This window comes from Anser anser (assembly GCF_964211835.1).
Source record: "Anser anser genome assembly, chromosome: 14".
Classification (NCBI taxonomy): domain Eukaryota; kingdom Metazoa; phylum Chordata; class Aves; order Anseriformes; family Anatidae; genus Anser; species Anser anser.
The window spans coordinates 8521842-8546324 of record NC_139735.1 but is presented as its reverse complement, the minus strand read 5'-3'; the positions used below and the strand labels follow the sequence as shown (position 1 = coordinate 8546324).

The 24483-nt window shown below is 40.2% G+C and overlaps 1 protein-coding gene and 1 long non-coding RNA gene across 11 annotated transcripts in view; one reads left to right on the top strand and one right to left on the bottom strand.

Moving 5' to 3' along the window:
• Positions 1-16148, top strand: part of EBF1 (EBF transcription factor 1) — a 312296-nt gene extending 296148 nt beyond the window's left edge. For 2 of the 9 annotated variants that reach the window (XM_083799057.1, XM_083799059.1), the window contains one exon: positions 4488-4813. In XM_083799057.1, coding sequence (XP_083655183.1) covers positions 4488-4759 — 272 coding nt within the window. In that variant the 3' untranslated portion in view covers positions 4760-4813. Of the gene's footprint in view, positions 1-4487; positions 4871-16008 lie in introns of those variants that run through there. The other 7 variants (XM_083799058.1, XM_083799062.1, XM_083799055.1 and 4 more) reach the window with 7 other exon arrangements.
• The window catches only part of LOC310881596, an 83730-nt gene that overhangs the window by 55153 nt on the left and 4094 nt on the right, over positions 1-24483 (bottom strand). The window contains exon 1 of one of the 2 annotated variants that reach the window (XR_014572464.1): positions 16036-16140. The exons of the other annotated variant lie outside the window; for it this stretch is intronic. This is a non-coding gene — a long non-coding RNA (uncharacterized lncRNA). Of the gene's footprint in view, positions 1-16035; positions 16141-24483 lie in introns of those variants that run through there. 2 annotated transcript variants of the gene reach the window in all.

The window sequence follows — 24483 nt, the reverse complement described above, 5'->3', positions numbered from 1 at the left end:
GTAATTCAGTTTAACATGAAGAATACACTGAATTAAAAGTACATGTACAACCACATGAGTGGTTCTGTTCTGTGAAGCACAATTAAAAGTGTCCTCATGAACTGGCAACCTGAGCATGGCAGAATCTAAACATCCGCCTATGTTTAACAGTTTCTTAATATCATGATAAACTTCCACAACATCCCCTTAGGCTCATAAAAAATAAAAGAAAAAGAAAAAAAAAAAAGAGTAATCATCAGTAAAGAGAAGAAATCAAATTTCACACTGAATACTTTTCACTGCTTATCTTACAAAATTATTATTATTTGCCTTCTTAGTTACTTCTATTCATCAGGGTGATGTGTGCAGATTGTGAGGATGCCAAACATTCTCCGAAAACTGACGAGTAAGCAAAAAAAGAGCTGCTCTTTAAACCCTTCACAGTTTATAGCCACATTTACATAACATTAAATAAGTCAACAAAGGCATCATTAGCTCCCATTAAAATATGAGCGAAGAAATTTAAACGAACAAGACAAGCTAATTGGTAAGTAATGTTGTGTATCAAAAATTATGACTATAAGATTCTAAAGTTAATGAGAAGCCCTACAACTGTGTTTACTAAATATTACAAAATTAAATTAAAGGTGAACATGGAGAGCCAGGGAAGTTTTCTTGCTGTCCTTTGGGCTAAGAATTGTGAAGGTTACTTCTGTTTCTCCATGGAGTTGAGAGTCTCCAAAGCCACCAGCACATCATTTGATCCCTGTCCATTGAGCAGGTTAGACCTCTTCTTGCTGAACAGCACAATTTCCTACTGAGACAGCAATGTGAGCAGCGATTCCAAAAAGGAGGATTAGATACAGGCCTTTTGTGAGTCATTTCCTCCAGGTATATAAAACTGGTTAAAACTACCAGAAGTAGATCAAATTCTTCCCAGTGAGGCCTTAAAACCTGATGTGATGATGTGTGTCAGTGCAGGAACCAAACCAAGATGCCGGTGTCTGGCCAGCACATCACCACCACCATGGCAGACATGGGCATGGGTACCTCTCAGCAGCTTGGAGCCTGGCTTCTCATGAGGTACTACAAGCAGTGCAGCTTCAAGTATAAATCAAAGACCATCATTATGAAATGTTTACTGTGCTGTAGAATAGGAAGACGAGGGAAACCTCCTCACTGACACGTAGTGTGACAACCACAAACCTATTTCTGCTGCCAGAGCTGGGGCTGGACCAGCTCTGCCATCGCCACATCCAGCACTTGGCTAACAGGAGCACTTTGCTGCTGCTTTTACCTATATCCACAGAGTGCCCAGGACTCTTCTACCCTTTCTGTGTTGCAGACCACCAGCAGCTCACGCTTACTGACAACAGTTTGCTTTCACCAATCTTTAGTCCGTGAAGCCCCATCAGTTCATGGCTACATGCTGAAAACCGGTCCTGATTTTGCTTTTATCTTTATCCCTACTAAAAAACATTTCCAATTGCTGCATTTCATCTGTGCTCTACTCCCTTCCAAAAGATAGAAGCCATTGCGTGGAGATACGATCCTGCAGTGCCATTAATGACCATAATTATATTGCCACATTACACTGTCCCTCTTGCTAATTGGTCATTCATTTGCCATTGTGCATGAAATCACAGGTGTTAATGCCTTCGTGATGCTTATCTGAATTTGCCACATAGAATCAATTCCCTTCTGCTTCATTTCTCAGACCAGCGGGATCAGTGTGTGTTTAAAAGGGGAGCACAGGACTATCTCATGTCCTATCTCATATGCCCAGATGTGTGGGAATGGTTTTCAGTAACACCACACAATTAGATTTGTATCACATTCTCAAGCACACAGAACTGTTACAAATGCACCCATTGATCTTTTCTTATAGGGAAATTTTAGAGATGTTGACTGAAAGTCTAGAATTTATTTTTTTAAATCTACTTTAATTGCAATTGTAATTGTATTGTTTTAAATAGATGTGCTAGCATATTTGGCAGTGAGGGAAGTTTTGAAAGAAATAAGAATCTCATCGTGTTGGAATGCAACTAATTGTTCTACCATAATTCAATGCAACCTTATAAACCATGTGAGACAAAGCTGACATTCACTGGTTCTGGACAGCAGCTTGTTGCAAACTAGCTTTAACCAAACACTACAATGTGTGCAAACATATGATCAAGAGAAACCCCTGAATTCACACGACAGAATTTTTGGTTCACTGAAAGCCAGAGCAGTCTTGCAGGTACTTCATGTTAGCTCATAGATTTACAATGACAATGTTTTCTCTGCCATCTTGAAATCTCCCTTGATTTATTGCCCTTTCCACTAGTTTATATTCATCCAATCAAGGAACAAAAACAAAACAGGGGGCATCAGTAAAAAATCAGGTATGAAGCATTATGTATGCATCAAGGATGTGTACAAGAAAAATTGTTCACAAGCAGTATGTCATCCTGAATCAGGAAAGTACTTCAGTAGGAGATTAACTCAAAGCATGTGCTCGTTTACCACAGTGGGACTCAAGTACATGCTCAAATTCAGCACTTTTTTATGCGTTCCCCTGAGTAGGGATAATTTCCTGATATAGGAAATACATGCTGATTTTTCTCCCTTAGGATAATTGAAAAACATTTATGTAAATTCCAGTTTGTTTCAGATATGGGGGGAAAAAGAAAACTGAAACTCAGCTAACTGTTTTCTCTAACCGGTTCGCCAGAAAATCTGTCCCAGTCCATGACCAGAAAAAGATTTTCCTTCATGCTCTATTATGAGCAACCTAATGCAATTTCAAAGTTGGCTCTGCTTTGAGCAGGGGAGGAGGGGAGCTGGACCAGAGACTCCAGATGTCCCTTCCAACCTCAGTGATGCATTGATTTCTCCGTGTTGGATCCTCTATACATGATGATGACTTAAGTCACAACTAAACTCATTTCAGAAAAGCATGGTAAGGAGTAAGATGATAAATATATTAACACATAAATAAATACAGCTTTGTTTGGATGAGAACTGGATACAGGACGGCATAACAAAGCACAGGGAAAGTAACTTTTACATTACCCAGCTGCTCTTACAATAATATACAGAAACTCTGTGAATCATTTCATGGTTTATTAAATGAAATTTTGTTTGCAACTGGTGAGTTAGGAAAATAAACGTCCATGTTTGTTTTCATTTTACTTTTCCTTGGTTTGTCCAGATCTTCACAGCCTTGTGTGCCAGCATTGTCCTCTGGGGCTCATTAAAAAGCCCAGTGTTTGCTACTCTGATTGTCCAGGGAAATCAGCAACAGATTGCCATTAACCCCATGAGGCCAAGAGCTAGAAATTCTTGATACATTCCCTGTTGTGGCCAATAGGATCCATTGGAACCATTGGAGCCAAAGGGTTAATTTTATCTCTCCTATAGCTGCTGTCAAACCTCCAGTAAAACAGTGTGTGACCACTACGGGGTACTGACCACTTAATACAGCAGTACCTGCCAAAATTGGCTTAAGACTGAGTGAGATCAAGGGGCAGAAAAATACTGTCTTTTCTAAAGCACATTGTATTACCAGTGTTTACTTACAGTTCTCTCCTGGGTCAAATGCTTATTCTTAGGAAAATGGTCTTGCTTCTTATAGACTCAGCTCCACAGGAGAAAGCAAGTTATAACCTTGTCTGAAGATGATATCCTTTTTTTTTTTTTTTTTCCACATCACATTATGAATTTTTGCAGATGTCATTAGTAGCGACTACCAAGGATATTTCTTAACCTGAAGATGTGTTGCCACTAGGTTATTGCTACCATTAATTCAAGCTTTTAAAAAAGCTGAAAAAAATTTTGATTTTCTCCCTGAAACACACGAAACATCATGTCATCATGCAACTGCCACAGCCCTGGTTCACACATAATGGGACTCTGTTGATGTCCCTTCTCTGAGCCTGTAGGGTTACGTGTTTCTCCCTGGAAGCCATCATTTCTGTGTCCTGCACTGACTTCCAAGGTGCTTGTAGCAGTACCAGCAAAGCAGTACACAGGCTCTCTGATGTTTCTAGTTTATCCATGCTGAATAGACAGGATTGACACTAGAAAGTGTGCCCAAAGTTGGCTTGGTGGCTGACGGACCCAGGCATGCTCATCCCTTGGGAAGGGTGTCCCCATGCTGCTGCCTGCCCTCCCGAGCCACTGTCCTAGGGCTGTGGCCAGGACTGCCCAGTGTGCTCATGTGCTTCACCTGGCAAATCTCAGCTCCCGTGGGAGGCCTTTGGTACAAAGATTCAAAACAGACTGTGGGAAGGGATGCCGTGGGCTGACAGGTCCATGCTGAAAATGGTTGGGATGTGAAAAACTACCATCAGGCTGTAGCTTTGCTCTCCTCTGTACAGTGCTATGCAAAATCGTTGGTGATGATGACATTGATAGCCCTGAGGACCCAGTGTCTGGTTTTAGATATCAAATTGCCCTAGATTTTATCAAAACCCCTATTTTGGGCCAAAGACACTGACATAAACTTCCATCTGTCTTCATAGGCTTTTGTGTCGGCACTCAGATGAAGCCTGGGCAAAGAACCAGCACAACCCAGGGGTCAGAAGTGGGCTGGCTCCGTACATGCCAAGAGAGTGGTGAGCTCTGCTTTTCTGTCCTTCCTCTCCCTGTCCTTTCCCCACATCAGGACCTGGGGTGTATTAACACTTGCCAACCTCTCAGGTTCTGTGAAACCTCAGTCCTTTACGGTCTTCATAGTGCTTTGAAACCTGTACCTGGGAAGTGCTGCAGAAATGCAAAGCATCCCTATGGATGACCTTATCACTGGGAAAGGAATCTTAAATCCGATCCATTTGTATGACTCCCGGAGAGCCACTGTTGCATTATTCATGACAGTCTCCTCTTCTTCAGAAGGCTAATATTACTTCCCTCCCCCCTCCGCCCCCATACAGCATTCATAATATGAATTTTATATTCTGAACTAAACCACACGGTCCTTTGTAGTGGTCAGTAATAGGATTCCTACCCGTACTTAGCAGAGTCCACATCAGAGAGAGCACAATCAGCCACCCCAGGAGAAGAGTTCCCAAGATCTCCTCTTACAAGGCATTGTAAAAGTTATAAATAGATTACTCTCTCTCCCTTTGTACCTTCCGGCCCTTTTCCTACACCAAGGGAACATATTTGTCACTAGGACACACAATACGCACTTAGATGTTTGACATCTCTGCCCTCATCAGATGGGCCATACAGAATTTTTCAACAAGATAGAAAATGTGAAATGTTTGGGATGCAGTTACAAGTTTGAGAGCGATTAAAAGACTGTTAAGAAGAATTAGCCATGGCAGCTTACTTGGTAGTTTGTTATGGCTCCCATTTTCTAATACATCATATTCTTTTATTCCTCTAATTACTTTTTTTGTGTGAAAGACAATTCCCAGGGAACGAACACTTCATTTCTTTGAACCACTGCCAACAATATGCACCACAATTGCTGAAAGCAAAAGAGAGGATCTGGCATATCTATTAAAGCTCTGCAAAGACATACTTTTTTTCTTTTTAACCTTGGTTTTCCCTTAATACCAGCATTGAATAAATGAATTGCATTCCCTGTTTCCCCCCCTTTCCTCACAACTTCTATTTCTGTTTTCAGGTTGTTTTTGCTTTTTTTTTTTTTAAAGTCAAGTCTTGATGGGTAATTATTACATCTCATGTGTCTTCTGTCTCTGCCTTGTATTAAAAAATAGCAGCTAAGAAAACAAGTCTAAATTAACAATCTACTTTGTAGAAAGTGATTTTAAAGGCATTAGTACAGCACTGCTTCCACCTCACTCTCCATCTGCAGTGTCCTTCTAAATATCCTTTTAGCGCAAGCTGTATTAGCTCACCTTGAGAGGAATGAAACCTTTTTTTCAAAGGCAATTCACAACCAAATTTTCTCTGATTTCAAACACTTATCTTCCACCTTCATATCTATAGCAGTGATCCAAGCCAGCCAACTTTCAAAACACAGAAATTTTGGACTTTTTTCTCTGTCTCCTCATTAACAAGAAAAGCACTTACATCGATACATCTGTACAAATGGGTAATGGGTGCTAACAAAGTACTTTAAAAATACACAGCTTCCAGAAGGGATGTTGCAGTTCTTGTTTGCAGGCTTATTCCCAGTTCTGCATACTGGGCACTAAGATATCCCCAGGTGTTCTTGATGGAAAATGTTTACCTGACATCTGCAGACATCAGAAATTCCTCACTTCCTTATGGAAATATTCTGGAATTCTGGGTGTCAGGTGGGGTGATATGTGAGGTTGATCCAACCTGACAAGTCTTATTTGTTCATCAAGCACAACCAGAAAAGACAATCCTAATCCTTTCCTAGAATTAGAGTTTTCAGGAGGTTTTTTTTTTGTTTGTTTGGTTGGTTTTGTTTGGTTTTGTTTGTTGTTTTTGTTTGTTTTTCTTACTGAAAATAACATAAGCGAGTGCCTGTTGATCACATATGACTTACTAATCATTCAGCAAATACTCATTTTTCCAGGCAAAATACAGGCTACATTCTTTCAAGAATTTTGCTTGTGGAACTCCCACTGGGAGGTCTTTAGGGAAGGGACCAAGTGAATAACATTCAAATAAAGGACCGTGCTCCATTAGGAGGAAACTTTTTCAGCTGAAATCTTACCCAGGACCTTGAGAGGTTGCTATGTGGGAACTCTCATTACAATCTCAAACCAGCAGCTACTGGTGAAAATGGAAGCTACTGTTTACTCAGAATGAGGGATATCTTTGTGTCCACAGTCATGTGCTGAAAAAAAACCTACTTAGCTGTTAGTTGATCTTACAGCATCCTGATGCTTTGGAAAATGGGGGCGGAGGGGAGGGAGCTGACAAGTTTTTGTAGTTCAATATTGGTTCAATGCAGTCATAAGAAAAGACATGATCATATCATACATTTCTGGCTGGTTTAGATATCTAATTTATGTGCTTTGAATAAACAACCTGGAGATGCATTTGTTCCCATATTGACTTCATAAGTAACTTTGTCATCTAACTTTGGTCTCTGACTGCCTGAAATAGATTAGTGTGAATATATACCCATAAACTGCATTTTCCATGCAACTAAATACACTAGAAGAGATGTCTGTAATGGTGTTTTACTATGTTCAGAAAAGAAAGTCTCAAAATTTCTGTATTTCTTTCTATTCCTCTGCCTTATAGCATTAAAGAGAGCCAAATCTTGAAAGCCAGGCACTCAATTTGCAGTGTGAATTATCTAACATGGTAATGACTTGATTTGTGCACACAAAAACTGTTTGTATATTCACATTCTATTGTTTGAGCATGCAAATGATGTGCACACAGATTCAGTAGCTGGATGGAGACTTCCAGGAAAATGAAGTCCTTAAATTCAATTGCTGTTGGCACAAACAGCAAAACAAAGCAACACAAACAACTATCTCTATGACTCTGGTGAGTGTAAAGTGATACAAATCACTGTTCCCAGTTATGTTTTAGCAGATATTCAACAGAATGCACTGCTCTCATTTCCTTGATGCTGGAAACCAGCTCCAACATTACCCTCAAAATAGCCCATCATTCTTTGCAGATTTGTGCATTTGCTATTTTTGGATCTTGAGGCTATTTTGGAAAAGACAGAACTACTGGCACCAATTCAGTCACTCATTCAACAAATGTTTTCTTCACCACCACTACATATATGCTATGCACCTCTCTTACAGCAAATGTAAGTACCATGGAGGTGTGTCAAAACAGTAGAGAAATCCCAGATTCTACAGCACAATCCATGCCAGTCCCATCCAGGGTGATACCGAGCAGCCCAGTGGCTGCAATAAATCATGCCAGCTGGACAGAGTCCCTTGCTGATCTTCTGCCAGCTGAGACATGGCAGAAACCAGTTGCTCCCCGCAACAGACACTATTAATTTGAGGCTGAGAGGTAATAATCTCCCTGTAAGGTGGGTAATGCTGTCCTCAGAACCCACTGCTCTAGGTGAGGTCTCAGCAGCTCCTTTTCAACCAGAACCCAGCTCCTCTGGGGTCAGGTGAGCAGTGCAAAAAGCTCTGGGATCTCATTTACAGACAGGGTCTTAACTTTTAATTAGTGGAGTTAGATGTTGTGCCACAATGGGTGTCTAAGCAGACACCAGTCTGGTGCCATAGAGAACAACACCTTGGAAATACCAGGGCCTGGCAAATATTAAAACCAGGAAACCAACAAGGATGAGAAGTTTCTCAGCAGAGAGCAAAAAATATCACCTTAGACTCCTTGAGTTAGTATTTTATTTCTGGATTGAGTCGTATGTCTTTAATTCAAGTAGTGAAATATTTTACTCATCTCTTTATATGGATGAATTAAATTATTTTTGGCAGAAGATGTAAAATATGTTGGATAGCCCTGCACTGTTTTAACATATGTTACTGCAATAATTCAGGCATTATGAAAAATGTTGTTAATACTATGGTATTGTCCTACTTACTACCAATTTAGTAAATTGTTCCAGAAATAGATTTTTTTCAGGAAAATTATTTAAATATGATGCCAAAAATGTGCATCTTCCGTGGGATCCAGTCTGCAAGGAAATATATACCCATCTGAAATTGCCCAGGGCCCTCTCATATCCATTGTTTGACCATGTAATATGTTTCCCTTTTATCACGATGTGTTTTTTTTTTTTGTTTGTTTGTTTTTTGTTTTTTTCTCTATCCTTCATAAGAGAGAGGGGGGAAAAAATGATACAGGGCTCATTTCGAAATCCATGAAAGTTGGATACTCCCAAAATTCCAACAAGATTACAGAGAAATCTCATCTGGTAAATATTACGTTCTGTTTTTGTCTTTGCTTAAGCTTTTACACAACTTGACAGCTTGTGGTATTGTGCCACATTTCAAAGTTAAGGTTTACAAACATCTGGCTTGGGTTCAACATTCCTCTCCATATGGACCACAGTGTCTCCAGCATACATTGTTTGCCTGTACAGAGTGAGGTAGAAAAATAAGATTTCCTAGAGAATTGTGGAAACCTCAATAAGCAGTCCCACTTTCATGATTCATTGACAACAGCCTTGATTTTAGTGCATCTTCATGAAAAATAGCTTTTGTTCTGTTAAGAGGACATTAATATTGGGCAAGAATTTTTTTTTTTCATCCATGAAGATAATCAGAGTTTTAGAAAAAAAAGATGTATCCTGAATTGAGATGAAAGTCTAACATGACAATTGCTGTGAGTGGGATAAAAGTTAAGGCCAAGTGAAACATTTTGTCTCAAATTGTTCTAAAATATTTAATTCAATTATTACTTTTTTAGAGTCATTGAGTGACCTTTTGAAACAAAAAAAAAGTCAGAAACAATTTATTTTTTTCATTTGGAAAATATTGGAAGAAGGCACTTTGTTAATTTCAAATGTGTAAAAAAATATAGTTAACAGTTAAAGTCACCTTCTTTACAGCAAAAAATAGTAGTTTCAATGAATCCACATTTCCAACAATTCAGTTGTAGCAATTTCATCAACGTTTTTTTGAATGTAGTTGTAGTATGAAAGTATGCTGATGGAAATGTATTTATTCCCCATAACCATGGTGTATCTTATGCTTTGGATCAATAGATGGATTTTTCCTACTACATCAATGAAGTAGGTATATTTCAAAAAAATACCTAGGCCATTTGTACAACCCTACACTGTTCTAGAATTTGAATGCCTTACTACTACATGGCCACGATTCAGTGAGGTGAAGAAGTCACTGAGGTGGATAAATAGTGCTTTCCTTTGGGTCGTACAGTAAGATTCTGACTGAGCAGAAAGCATCAGCCAGGTTTCCAAATTTCTGAACCATCACTGGTGGTATAGAAAGGAAGGCTCCCAGGTTGCTCTCATCAATAAGCGCTCACTGATGAAAAAACTAGCTTGATATTTGGGTTTTGTATTATGCTGAAATGAAGATCCTAAAATTTCAAAATTGTAAACATGAAAGGACATACTGCATTCCATCCCAAAGGGCTCCTGCAGGGCAATGGGTACCTGTGTACCCCAGGGACCTGACCACCAGGACAGTCTCCCTGTTGGTTTGCTGTAGGGCTGAGGTTCTTGGAAACCTTTCCAGGGGAGCTGACAAGTAACCAGGAGCTTGGGGACACCACACAGTCTCTTCATAACCTCCTGTCTAGGATGAGTCCCTAAATTATTTATAAAACTGTTTTTAATTGGAGTTTTTCAGTACAGACTTTCTTCTGCAAGGTACGGTGGCAGATTACCAGCTGTGGTAAACACAGATCTGTGTTTTTGATGCCTTGTCTTGGAAAACCTCTAAACTGCTGGGAAGGATCACCGTATACACAACCTGTTTCTTCAGGTACACATTTCTTTAAAGGAAGGAGTTTGGATTAACAGGGAACTGAGACCTGGATTTCCCAGTTTATATTCTCGTGCCTGCTGCAAGTGTACTGTATGATCATTACCAAATTCTTTAACCTCTCAGAGCCCGTATACCATCTCCTAGAGGGGGATATTCTGACTTTAAACTTCTGAGGATTAATCTGTGCAAAATAATTTTACAGGCTTTGATAAAATTTGACATTAAAAAAAAAGGAAAAAAAAAAATGTTTCCTTGCAAATTCAGCAGCATGCCTGCACTGTCTGGGCACACAGATAGGGGCTGGGACAAGAGTTATATGTACTGTGGAAATAGTCATTCTTTATTCATTTTAAAAGGTCAACACAGCTTGCCAGCATATCACTGCTGCAGCTGTTGCAGAGCTTGTTATGGCATTAGGCTGACTCGGAATGATTTCCTTCCAAAGCGTTCTGGCATGGAGCACAACCCAACTCATACCCGAAGCGAGGAAACCATTACTGATGGTGTTGATGACAAGAAAGCATCCAGGAGAGCCAAGCCAGAGATCTGTGCGGACTGGAAGCTAAAGGATGGGTTGGGGGAAAAGGAGACATGAACCCCTTCTATGTCTGATCTGGCAGCGCTTCTTTTCCACCACAAAACTAACATACAATAGGCTAGAACACCTGCTACTAATTTGGGTGCGTGCAAGCGCTAGTCATACAAAATCTTTTGAGTTGTTTCTAGCTAACAATTTTGTTTTCTGATGGGAATGATCACAAAAACTTACATGCTGTGAAGCCCTTGGCGCAGTGGAACTGCTGGGCTTGGACTGCTGATGGACAAGGAGCTATTCTTTCTTTCCTTCTCTTTTCTTTCCTCCCCCCACCCACCCTTTTTTTTTTTTTTTTTTTTTGATCTATGGGTGGAACCCCCATAATTGTCAAAGGGAATTTCATACACCCTCTGATGACAGATTGAGTCCTTGCAAGAATGTATCATTAAAACAAAAGCAAAAAAAAAAAATAAAAAATTGGTCTTCTAGCATTTCAAATGGGACTAAAGAGAAACCTCCCTAGAAGGTCTTTCTAAAGCATTGTTCTAGTGACATTGCTCTGTCTCCCCTTCTCAAGAGTGGGAAAAGAATATCTTCTCCAAAGGAGATTCTTTCTGCAGCCAAAATAACCCTCGTGCTGTCCCAGAGAGACCATCCTGAATGGTCCATTGTTTGAGCTCTCCCTATATACAGATCTCCTATCTGGAAAAGCATCTGCAGCTTCAGACAGCACCTCTCTGGATCATACTTCTCTCTCAATTCCAGCTGTTTCAAAGGAACATGCAAACTGCTTACGACAGTTCAGGCCCTATCTTCAAATCTGAAATTATTAAGGGTGGAAGGGACCATAGTGATTACCTGACCTGTTATCCGACGTGACTTGCCGTATTGCACATCCCACATATGCAGTCAGCAATCCAGGCACTTGAACCAGGAAGCTAGTGGTTCAGCAAACATGACCAGGAAAGCCTCTATGGGCAGGACTAACTCAAAGTAACTTAAAGTTCAACTATCTAGAAGTCAGCTACCTAAATTAGCCACTAAGTCTCCTTCAGCAGCCCGTGGAGGAAAGCAGGTACCTCTGCACAGATTCCAGAAGATCTCAAGACAGATTGGCTGGATTGACTCTGAAGGTGCTTCTCTCACTGCTTGCTTTTGTAGGGTAAGGGACATGTAGCTTACTATGAACACAAACTTTTAAAGGGCTAAAATGAGATCAATATCTCCCACATCCCACGGGAATAGGTTCTAGCAGTGGGTTACCCTCACTGCCAATATTTCATATCTAATTTCCATGCTGAAATTCCCTTCTCTGGGGTTTGCAGCCTACCTTTTGTGAAAAATAAAGGTTGTCTCTGGTGTCAGAAAAAAGGATTTACATGTCTGGTGTTTAAAATGCCAATTTTAAGGATCTATGCTTTAAGCCTAGACTGGACGGCTTTATAGTTTCACTTGAATTTTCAGGTTTGCTATACAAGCACACTTCCATTTTTGCTCCTTTATTTTCTTGACACAAGAGCACATGGAAATACAAGAGCAGACTCCAATAGACTCCCAATTGCAATGAGTGACATAAACCAGGGATCTCAGCAGACATTAGACAGACCCACAGGCATAGTTAAGTGGAAGCAAATCTTTCTACTGCAACCCTAATTACATATAAGAGGCAGATAAACAATACATAGCACACCTATTTAGGTGTACTGCAACTAACCATTACTAGGCTGGCTATGACAGATTACATCTTCACATAGGTTATGCTTAATGAAAATTTCTTTTCAGCCATAAAAAGCTTTGAGCCCACGCAAATGCTCCTAAACAGCTCTATAGGATTAACTGTATGTATTTATATATGTATGTTTGTACGTGGACACACATCTAATGGTGGGTGTGTGTTGGAGAGGGGACCAATTGTTCGTTACCATTCTTTTGATGCCACATTTACTTCAGATTTGACAGAGAAGTGCTACATTTGTAAGTGTCTGTTTTCAGAATTCCCTTGTTTGGGATGCCTTTAAAATATTAAAATCACAGAATCATTTAGGTTGGAAAAGACCAGGAAGATTATTAAGTCCAACCATCATTTTCAATGCAAATATTATAGTTCAAAAGGATGATAGGAAATCCTCTTACTTTCTCTCAATGGAGAATCTATTTATTTATTTATTTATTTATTTGTGACGATCCATACAACTGGAGCACACACTATTAAAACTGTTGAGACAACTGCTATAGAATGGATCAACGCCACTGAAAGCTGGGAGGGGATGGTTGATGAATTCCCAGCACCTAAGTAACCTATTTTGTTACAAAGAGGAGCAACTCCCAGGCCCTTAAAGCATGGTTGAGCCTGCTGGTAGAGAAGCAGAGGAAGTTGCAACCAGGCATGAACATGTTGTCCCTGCGATGGAAAGCTTCGCTGTCTGCCCTTGAATGTTTGTAACCAGCTGCTTTCTCCACTCTTCAGGGGCATTGTCATTTACCGAAAGACTTGTCTGCTTGCCATGAGTGTCAGGTGCCTGAGGGATGGCCTGTTTGCACAAAATATCGAGAGGCTGCCCTTCATAAAAATGAACAAATACTTTCTAACCTGCAGAGGGGGAGATTCACAGGAGATTCCATCAAGCAATTTGTCTGAGAGTGAGATGCATTCAAGGTAGATTTTTCTGTAATGAGGAGGAGTTTTCAAAGAAAATGTAAAACAATATGCCTGCAATACGGTTGCAGATAGCTATTTATTCCTGGAGTGTGGGGGCACAAAGTGGGTATAACATTTTAGGATTACCTAGGAATCAAAGGGCTGGTTTTGCCACGATTCCTCCCACACGCAGTACCTCACTCTGCTAGCGTAGACTTGAAAAAGAGTCTGCTTCTCAGCTGTAGCTGGGGAGCCAGCCTCCCTGGTGAGCACGGGCTAAAAAAGCAGAGCATCACAATGTGCTAAGTTCCCAAATGACAGATTCCGACATGTTCTTTGCTTAAAGGATTGTGCAACACCCTGGTTGTGTCTATGCTTGTATTTCAGTTTGGTGGAACAGTGGCACTCTGAAGTGAATTTTTTGCTCATCCCCATGTATCATACATTGCTTTTAAAAACAAAACAAACAAACAAAAAAAAAAACAGACACAAAGTGGTTCATCCACGTGCGAGATCCCTTTTGGAGGAAACTGTATGAGAAGCTTCAGTCCAGGTACGTGCCAAATGTGGCTACTTCTTGTGGAGCATAAAGTCCAAATTAATGACTGGTCCTTCAAATTTCTTTAAACCATATGTGCAGTGAGGATACCCAACCCAGCCTAAATTTAATCCAGGGTAAAATGTTGACTGTAATGCAATGGAGATGTAGAGGCATCATCATTATCTGCTTTGAGGTACTAACCTATCTCAGTATCCAGAATTAATTCTTAATGTAGAAAGAACCTACACTTACCCCAACACTGGTATAAGGAAAGGCTCGTCACTTCCTTTCCCCCATGAATCCCACTTCTGAATATTTTAATAGACCATCTAGCAATTAATCTTATTTATTTATTTTAAGATTTGCTTTATGAAACTGATAAGAGTCCTGGATTTGAGGTTTTGCCCTTGGCAGCTTTGTGTCATCAGATCTGCGAGTGGCCCACATCAAAAGCAAGTCAGATGCACTCACTGTGGCTAGCTTGACAGCTTGGATTGGTGCTTAACCAGTAAAAAATAGGGAAGGTGGAACCAAAATATGGTAACATCCAGTCTCAACCACCTGCTTGTCCTCTTAAGCAGGTAAGAGTGAGGGGATACAGTTTGGAGATGCTCATTTGGAGATGCAATGGCTGCTTAGGTATGGAAGTGCCTCTTTTTCCTCATGCCCTGTGTGGGAGCTGAGCTGGTGCACATTTTAAAATCTAGCAAACACTCAGAAGTAGAAGGCAAAGGCAAGGCCTGTTCTGCAGGAGTCTGGAGCTGGCATCTCCGAGCACCTAAGTGCCAGCTGCCAGATAGTTTTGTTTTTATTAGGTTGACAGCTACACATGGGTGGGTGCCAACTTTTGTTCATTATATTTCATATTTTATAGCTTTGGTTTAGGTTTGGAAAGCTGTCGGCATTTGGAACGACAGCAGCCCTTGCCCCTGAGGGACAGTCAAGGCTTTTTTTCCCCTTCCCTTTTTAACTTCTCTCTCTTCCATGACAGCTGCACTTTCTACTGGTGCTTGTTGGCTGCTCTCCTCTCAGCCCCCCCCAGGGCTCTGCTCCTTCCTTGCAGCTCTGTGTTTAAGTCACGTCACGAGCAATGTTTAGCTTTGCTGCAACAACTCCACAGCAAACAAACTGAGCTCAAACAGATTGGAAACGCAGCATTTTGATAACACCCCACACATGACATTGCAGCCCCAACAAGCTGTCCTTCAAACCGACCTGCCAGCTGACCCAAGCGGTAGATAGGGATCAATCTAGCAAGGTTGTTAGCCTCCACAATGAGGCAGCTTCAAAGGAAATATATGAGTTTCAGCAGCTTGGCCAACTGTGTCATTCAAAGCTGCAATGGGGACGTTTCACAAAAGGGCCAGCTATCTGCCAGACACTGTCAGCACCGATCGGCTGAGACATGTTTGTAAAGGAATATAGGGGCCTTACGTTACCTGGGAAGTTCGTTTAGCCAGGGGATCCCGTGGTAGGGATTGATTTCATTGTTTGACTGCGAAAATGTGCCCAGTGGAGCTCAGGATCACACCTGTAACTTTCTAAGTGTCAGACATTAATTTAAAAGAAAGCATTAGCTTGCAGATCCTCTTTGCATTTTTCACTAACAAGCTGCTTGTAAATTAACCTACTTTGTTGTTCACAGGGACTTTCCAAAGGATAAACGTTATTTCTTCATCAGCTACCTGTTCAGGAATACTTTGCTCTAATTTTTGTGTCTGAAGATCAATCTTTATACAAAATTGCTAAAGAAAAATCTTTCTTCAGTGGTACTACTTTGATTGTACTTTTCAGGCAAGAGCTTTTTGATTTACTTTACTGCCTTTAGATCATGCATTTTAGAAATTGGATGAACCTTCATACGACAGCCTGTGAAACTTTCTGTATTCTTCAAATATATTTCACCATTACCTCACTAAAACTGAGGGTGAAAAAAAAAATCATTGTAAAAGTAGCAGAGTATAAATAATGAAATCTTTTCCAGCCAGCTCAATCTGGATTCCCCACTTACTGCCGAGGAGGAACGCTGTCCTGGAGCATACACTGAGGAAGTCTGCAGCTGTCAGGCTGGATCCTCAAAGTCAGCATCTTCGATGTTCTTTCAAATGAAACCTTTTTTTGACTGTGAGTGAGGGGACTGCGAATGCGGAGAGAGAAATCAACAGCATCCACTTGCTGCAACCCTTATTTATTGGTCAGATATGCAGAATCGCATTACCGTGGTTTGTGAACTAGAAATCTGACAAGAGCAATTTGACTCTTGTATTTACATTTCTAGCAGTTTCATCTTGTCATTTGTGGTTTTCTTCAAATTAGAAAACAATTAAATGAAGACTCTGGCAAAGAAGTGGAGCCAGATGTAACAGTTTCTCTTTACTCTTTGTTAATAGCAGCAGCAGCAATGTAATTTAATTCTGTCAGCTCTTCAGCTGCTCAGCAGCTGAGGAGATATGCAAAGGAAGAACAGGATCACTCTCCTAGGATGTGCGATCAGCATCCAATACTCTATCTGCCAAACAAGAAGAGGACAGCCCTTGAACCACAGAACCACATCTCTGTTGGGACTCTGAGAGCATCACCCAAACCTCTCCGACCTTCCATACCCACTGCAGCTACTCTGACACCATTTGGAGAAGGAAGAGTCACAAGCTCAAATTACATTAATCAAAGATGAGCAAATAAATCTCCCTTTATTAAATAAAAGACATATTCCAGAAAATTGTACAGACAAAAATATTCTCTTACACAAGTGAAATGTTCATTCACAGGCAAGAATGATGCCCCTACCAAGTCAGATATTTCCAAAGATGCTTGTTTTCACTTATCTCACCCATCTGACTTCACCATGCTGGGCACACAAAATGCAGTGGATCTATTTCTACCTGTTGTAGAACAAAGTTTGCCCCACACCTGTAGCAGAGCTGTCTGGGGACAAAACTCTGAGATCATGAGATAGCTTTTCTGGGGACAGAGCTCCCAGCACAAGAGAGCAGACACCAGGACACTTTCTGCAGGAGCTTCCCAGCCTGGAAGCAGTCCCCCTTTTCCCACATCACCATGGTCAAATTATATACATAGAGAGCCAGAAAAATATTTTGGCACCTGACCCTTGATTTCTGTGAGAGCTTTGTGTCCCTCCCTGGCCTCTCATCTGTAAAAGAGGAATAACAGTACTACCCGGAAGACAGATGACAGCACATACATCAAATATTGCCACGCTGTATTTGATACTACACCAAGGATATGGTGAAATATCTTTACCTCTACATAAATACCCAAATTTATCATTTGGGGGGGGGTGTGGACGGACACTTATTGAAGCATTTGAGGGAGGAGGGGAGGCAACTGCCTGATATCAGAGATTTAAATCCTGCAAACCCAACTGGGAATTAGTCTGAAAGGAAAGCCAGTTAAAAACTTATTGTTGTTACTCCCCCATGCGCCAGCCTTCTGTCCCCACGAGGGCACTGGCACACAAGCTGCTGACTCTGCATTTGTCCCAGCTGTGGGTCAGCAGCCCCAGGGGTAGGGATGGGTGTGAGACACAGGGACTGGAGGAGAGAAATAAAGTCTTAGATCAGTGTAAAAATGTAAACCAGGTAAAAACAGAGAGTAAAAATCAATGAGCAAATCCTCATTGAAGAGACGTATCTGAGATGCCTGTATGCAGTGTGGTATTTTTTTCTGTAATTATAAATGTCCACTCATGACTGACATGACAGGACAAGTGTTTACAGACTTACCTTTTCATCTAACTGTCCATAAGAGTGGCACCATTTGGCTGTCACAAGAGAACAAAAATCAGCTGTGAATTTGCTGGAAGAAGCAGGGTTACTGGGTCTGAAGCTACATTTTAGCACTGCCAAGGTCCCCAGCCCTTGTGAAGCTGCTTTCTGCAAGGTCTGTAGAGTCAACATCCCTCCAGCCACAGGATGGATCCGTCAGCCACTGGGAATGGTTGTCCGTGATCTAAAAATGGGCTCTGAGAATTAATCTTTAATAAAGTTTGGCACTAGAGCTCCAGAAATTAAGATCAAAGGGCCATCTGAATGCTACCCTCAGGTATACAGGCACTTCTCCCATTGAAGTCACCAAAGAATTTGGCCCACAGTATGTTACTCCTCCTTATACTAATTAATTTTTATACGCTAATTTGTATGCCACATTATAGGCTTGAACTGAACACTCCAGTTTCATTTGTTTTGTGTTTTCTGGGATTAGAATTTGCTTTAAAGTGTCATATTCTAAATGGTTCTTATTAGCAAGACAAAAAAAAAGACCCAAATCTTGCAGCATTCATGTTGACCTTAAATGATTGACAATAAACTCTTCTATTACTGGGATTCCTCTTCCTCTCCATAGAAGTGAACTTCTCTTAGTCTCATACACCAGTGCCAGCTGCCTAGAAACATTTTTAATTAGTGTGTATTTTTGCGCTGGAGGAAAGAACATGGCTTGTGATGATCACTCTCTTAAAGAAGATTATAATCCTAGCAGCAGAACAAGTTGCTTGTCTAGATAAGGATCAATGAAAATGCTGTACACAGAGGCTGAGAGTGGAGCCTCAAAGCTAGCAGCCTGGGCTGCGCAATTTGTGGTAATACTATATGTTAACAGCAACAGAAGCAATAAAGTCACAGCTTAAAGCCTCCGCTCCAGCCTCCTCTTGTTTCTGCTTCGGTCAGACAGTCAAAGAAGAAAGGCTATGTTCCCAAAGCTCTGATTCAGTGATGGTCAGTCCTGGTAGATTTTTCTTGGCACACCAAACTTCAGTAATTGTGTTTATTTATCCCTGGGACTTGCACCGAGCTGGAAAGACTAGGCCAGGTAAGCTCACTGGTGTTCAGGTTTCAGTAATACCGTTCTGCAGTTATATGTCCAAATGGAAAGTGTTTCTCTGAAACTAAACCAGGCATAAAAACAAACAAGACCCCTTCCCTAGTCTCCTCCCCAACAGCTATAACAGGTTTTATAGGAAACATATGATTGTTCTCCAAATTAATCTCACGAGAACACAACTGCTGAACTGTTGGTTCCCCTCACCTCCGCTGCCCCAATAACTTTGGTGCAAAACAATTCTGGTAACAGATAGAAGTAAATTTTTTTTTCCACTATCCCAAACAGATCCAGAAGAGCACAGTCCAGGTAACACGCACTTGAGCTGACCTTATTATCCACATCAGGAAAGCATCTACGTAACTTTTCATGGAACTGCTAGACATTAAGCATCAGAAAAAGGAATCTGATATCACCTACTGGTTTGGATTAGACTCTTCTCACCTACATCCTATATCAAATTATACAGTTCCTCAGTGTTAAAGGTACATGTAATGAAATAGAATTCAGGTGACACTTCTGGTTTACTTTTTGTATGACAAAGTACAAGACAATACATGCAAGGGACTTCAGGAAAACTTTGCTTATAAACTACAATAAATTATCAATGTGTTTTTCTGATGTCTTTGCATTCAAAACCCCAGTAGAATTTATCCGTTAATGGATAAGAAATTAGAAGAAAACCCTACATTTTAATGTGAAGCATGCACTTGGAAACACTAGGAAACTCAGCACTTACAATTCACAACAATAATGCACTGAGGAATATTCCTCTTTAAAACCAAGACCCCAGTTAAGTGTTTTCAAGAACAACATCATTGTCTCCATGAAGATAACTGAGTCCTCATTATTTACAGTCCCTGAAATATTCAAGACTGTTAGTATGGGGGTGATCAGGAGGAGGTTGTTATTTGCTTGAGATTTTATTTTCAAGATCGTAAAGCAGTTTTTTTTTTTTTTTTTTTTTTCCAGAGATTATAAGGGACACTTTCAGGGTTGCATTATTATTATCATTATTATTATTTTTAGCATTGCATTAACAAACAAAAAAAAAAGCTGTCTTTGGAGGCTAACTACAAACTTTTCTTACTTGTTAGCTGTGTCACTTTTCTATTTCCTTGGAAAAATACTTTGTGGCTGTTCATATGGAGAAATTTTTGCTTCGATTACCAGTAAGTTTCCAGGAATTGTGGACGAAAATAATATTTTGATTGTGCTAGGAAAGTAATTCCTGTTACTTAGCACTGTAGTAAGCACTGTGTTGGACCTCCATTTTGTTGTGTCTTTGGGAAAGTTCAGAAATAAAATTGTATTGGTGCAGGGTTATTTAGACCAGTGAAAATCAAGATGGTCCCTTACCTTTCATCCTTTAGTGGGAGATGCCTTGGCTAATCCCTCCATGCCGGGAAGTAGAAGATGACGAGGAAAGATGGGACAGAGCTATCTTTGCAAGTAGAGGAAGGGGATGACGGAGCAGGACCCAGAAGATGCTCACCTACTAATGTTGTCTGGAAAGGCCATAGAGAGAAAGAAAACCAGAGAGACCTGAGAGCACTGAATGAACTGGGAGAAGCTGGGCTAGGGGCCAGCAAGAAGAAGATGACCTGGTAGGGAAGGCCACAGCTGCAGCATTAAAGTAATAGTCTCAGCAGGAAAAAAAAATATTGTAAGAAAAAGAAAATAGATAGCTATAAGACAAAAAGAAACTTATAATATTCTTCTTTTTCTCTTTCTGTCCTATTTTAACTCCAGTAAGAAATTGCTGTGTCCATAATTGCTGCAGTGCCACCAAACCTCACCATCTTACTGAGAGCTTGGCAACTTTAATTCCTTAAAAGAAATCTAGTTCTTTACTTAAGTGACTGTAATAGTTTAGGTTTCTAGGTTTCTTTTTTTTTCCTTTTTCTTTTTTCCCTTTTTTTTTTTTTTTTTTAAAGCAAGTGCAGGATGTTTCACACTATCACTGTGCTTGAGAAAGAATTGAAATTGCATGTGCTGAAAGCCTATAAGGCATACCCAAAGATCTGAAACATTTTATAGAAATAATAAACCTGTGAGTATTAATCAAGTCTCTTTAGAACCTGACTTTTGAAGGACCTTTGTCCTAAAACTGAAGACTTTTCCAGCTGACCTGAACTTTGAGAAAAGTGAGTAATATGAAGGGGAAAACAAAAAACAAAACACCACAGAGCCCTTCAGTTTCGACAACCTAACTTAAAGAATGTGAAGCCCTGCAATACGAAAGGTATCAGGAGGTCTCAGCAGCCCGCTGTTTCCCGTTGGTAAATACCTATTATCTTATCAGCTGGAGGACAGCCCCCATGCCATGTCTTTCCCTTTCCATCACTGTTGCATAATACAGCTTCATTTCATTTCTGAAAGAAGTTTGTTTACCAAGAGGAAAGGCAAAAAGAATATGTTTTGTCACCTCTATGCTAAACCTATTGTCTCCTTCCTAAAAGCAATCATCTTTAGATATTAAAATGGCATGATCTGGGTATTGCATAGCATTTCTTCTAATCTGTCTGCATTGCCAATTCAGTTCACAGATTGCATTCATTCTCCTTTGAAAAGCTTACATTGTTGAGTCAGAACTTTCCTAAGAAATAGCATTTGCTCACATCAGCCTTGCGTTAGTGAGGCAAGGACAAAGTCAAGAACAGAGGAGGGACTGTATTTATAAGTAGAGAGGAGAGTCAGAGGCTGGAGCTGGTTATGACATGTTTTGGAACAATCCAGATTAAAAGGCAGAAATACACCAAAGTCATTTTTTTCCTCCAGTCATGAAATAATAACAGTAAGAAAGGCATAGAGCAAAAGTCATACTTAAATGCAATGATGAATAATGCACTCTCCACCACTGGAGATCAAAAAAAAAAAAAAAAAAGAATAAATAAGTCAGATTTTTCCCAGCCCATGTTGAGATCTATTTGGTTCTGATCTGAACTTTGCTTTTCAGACCTTCCTCTGTTAGAGGTAAAACTCAAACCTCCAGCTCCAAATGCAAGAACTTTAGGGCAATTCAGATTCTCATGCTATCTAAACCTTGTGCAGGAAGCCAGCAGCAGACATGAGAACAATCCGCAGACAAGGAAACCATCCCTTGAAATGGTTCCTCTGCTTGCCATTTCCTTTGAGCAAGAAGAACACAATGAAAGAACAAGATGTGTATATCTCTATATGTATATTTCTATCCAGCCACTGAGCTCCGTGTGCAGTACATGAATGCCCGCTTACCAAAACCCCATCTTTTTGTTGGGTTATTTTTTTATTTTATTTTTTGATTCACAGATTTTAAAAAATGCAACTTTACACACAACTTCTTTTACCGAATCTCCCCTGAGGCAGGTGAACTCTGCCACCTGGCTTTATTTTTGTTCACAGTTCAACAAACAAAATTTCCCTTGTGATACAGGCAGACGCCTCAGTTCCAGGTCTGCGTTAAAGCTTTGCTAGAGAAGCACAGAGCAAGGGCAATGGCACTGGAGTGCTCTAAGGAAGCAATTCAGAGACATCATGCTCTATCAATGCAGATTGCTAACACCAACGTAAAAGATGACATGCTGCATGGATCACTCATCTAACCCTAGAGAAGTTGTTAATAAAGACACATTTTTAATTTTGCACACAGTAAGATCATACAGGGCTCACAAAGCAGCAGAAATGTACCTATAACTCTTATGTGTATTTCCAGACAAATGATGCAGCTTTCTTTATGACATCAATTTATTTTTCACTTTGCAATTACGTAAAAACAGCAATAACATGGGAAGAGAGATGATGTGACGGATCCTAATGCTGAATTATTCATTGCCCTTCAGCTGCTGACTTCACATCAGACAGTTCCCAATGCACCTCGCATAAATCACAGTGGATCTTTTTTTTGCCACAACCACTCTAAGATCCTATCGGGTGCTTTTTCACCTAAACACCATAGGATAATGGTCTTCTTTCAAGGAGGAGATGTGCATACATTGATTGGAAGGGAGGTCTGTCTCCTGCAGTCATTGATGTTTGGTGAGGAGGGATAGCAATGTAAAGCAATGAAAAAGATGTGTCGGATGCATAGGGTTTATATAGATATTGTCATTATATATATGTGTTGTTACAGTGAAGTATGTAGGCATGTACTTCGGTATACATAATGTCTAATATCTGATAAACTGCATTACTTTGCAGAGTTCATTCTCATAAGGATAGCAACACTGTAAAATGTTTGGTGAAAACAGAGAAATTAATTTCATTGTCTCTGTTTTGCATTTAATTATTTATTTGCTATATTCACTTCGTAGAGCTTGGTCTTGATCAGATAAACTTTGGTTCCACCTTGGGGCAAAGTGTCCAGGGTTTGCCACGTCACAGAACACCCACAAAGAACACTGCAAACTGCAAAGGAACATGGTAACCTTATTGAACATTCAAAAGAAAGTTGCTGCATGCCAAACACTACACTGGCTTCCAGACTAGGGAAGGGTTAAGCAGTGTATTTCATTCCTACTTCCCAGGCCCTTGGGCTGGTTAATCATTGCTGACTGTGAGCTCTTCAGGGATTTGGATTTTTACTGTTCTGCCTGCACGGGGTCTATTACAGTGGGACCCCTTCTCACTTGTTCCATACGTGCTATGACCTATGCTATGGTGAATGGTAAAAACATCATTCTTAAGATATTTCCATCTTTCAGTAGGTAATGTCTCCACCAACAACTTTTTTAAGGATGGCTTGGCATGCTATTTTATTGTGCTGCAAAGGAACAAATGGGTAAATCTCCTTCTCCCCATTTTCCCTCAAGCTACTTTTGACACCTTCACAGATCACAAGGGGCTCAGAAACAAGCCCAGATTACTGTGGCAGAACAAATTGGCATACCTCAGCTGAGCTATGGCAACAGTCAATATATTATCTCTTAGCCCTTACAGCAGTTGCAGGGTGGTACCACTTCCCCAAGCCTGGCATGAGAGGTGTTGAAGCAGAGTTGGCATACACAGGCAGTTACAGTAGATCAGCTGACATGAAATAATATATTAAGTCACATATAATGTCTCCAAGGCTTAGGATCCAGTTTTAATTCATGTACTACCTCATGTAGTAACCTAGAGAACTGCCTACAGCAAAGATTGTCTTTCAGCTACATGGGCAATTTTGTTCTGTACATTGTGCAATAGCATTTGTGTCCATCTGCTCCAATGATTTTTTTTGACATACTATTTGCTTCTCTGAAGCTTTATAATGGAATTTATTCCTATTAGTAGTATTTGTTTGTAATATGGCAGCTCCGTCTTGTTGGCACTGAAAAAGTAGAAATTAAAAAAAGTATCCCTGCATGGAAGAGTTTAGCCATGCTCTTGCTTACATTAAATTGTCCACCTATGCCAGGAGCAGGAGGATGCAGAAACAAAAGGATACCAAAGAACAAGAGGAAAAGCAAAGAATCCTCAATAGGAGCTTTTCTGTCACAGGGTAATGTTAGTTTTCAGGATAGTTGGGCTCTAGCATAGCTATCAAGGCCTATTTTAGTTTAATATTTGATATATTTTATGATTTCATAGTTCATATATGACCACAGAAAATGATATTTCATAAATGTATATCACAAATATATTCAACATCACCATTAATTTGACT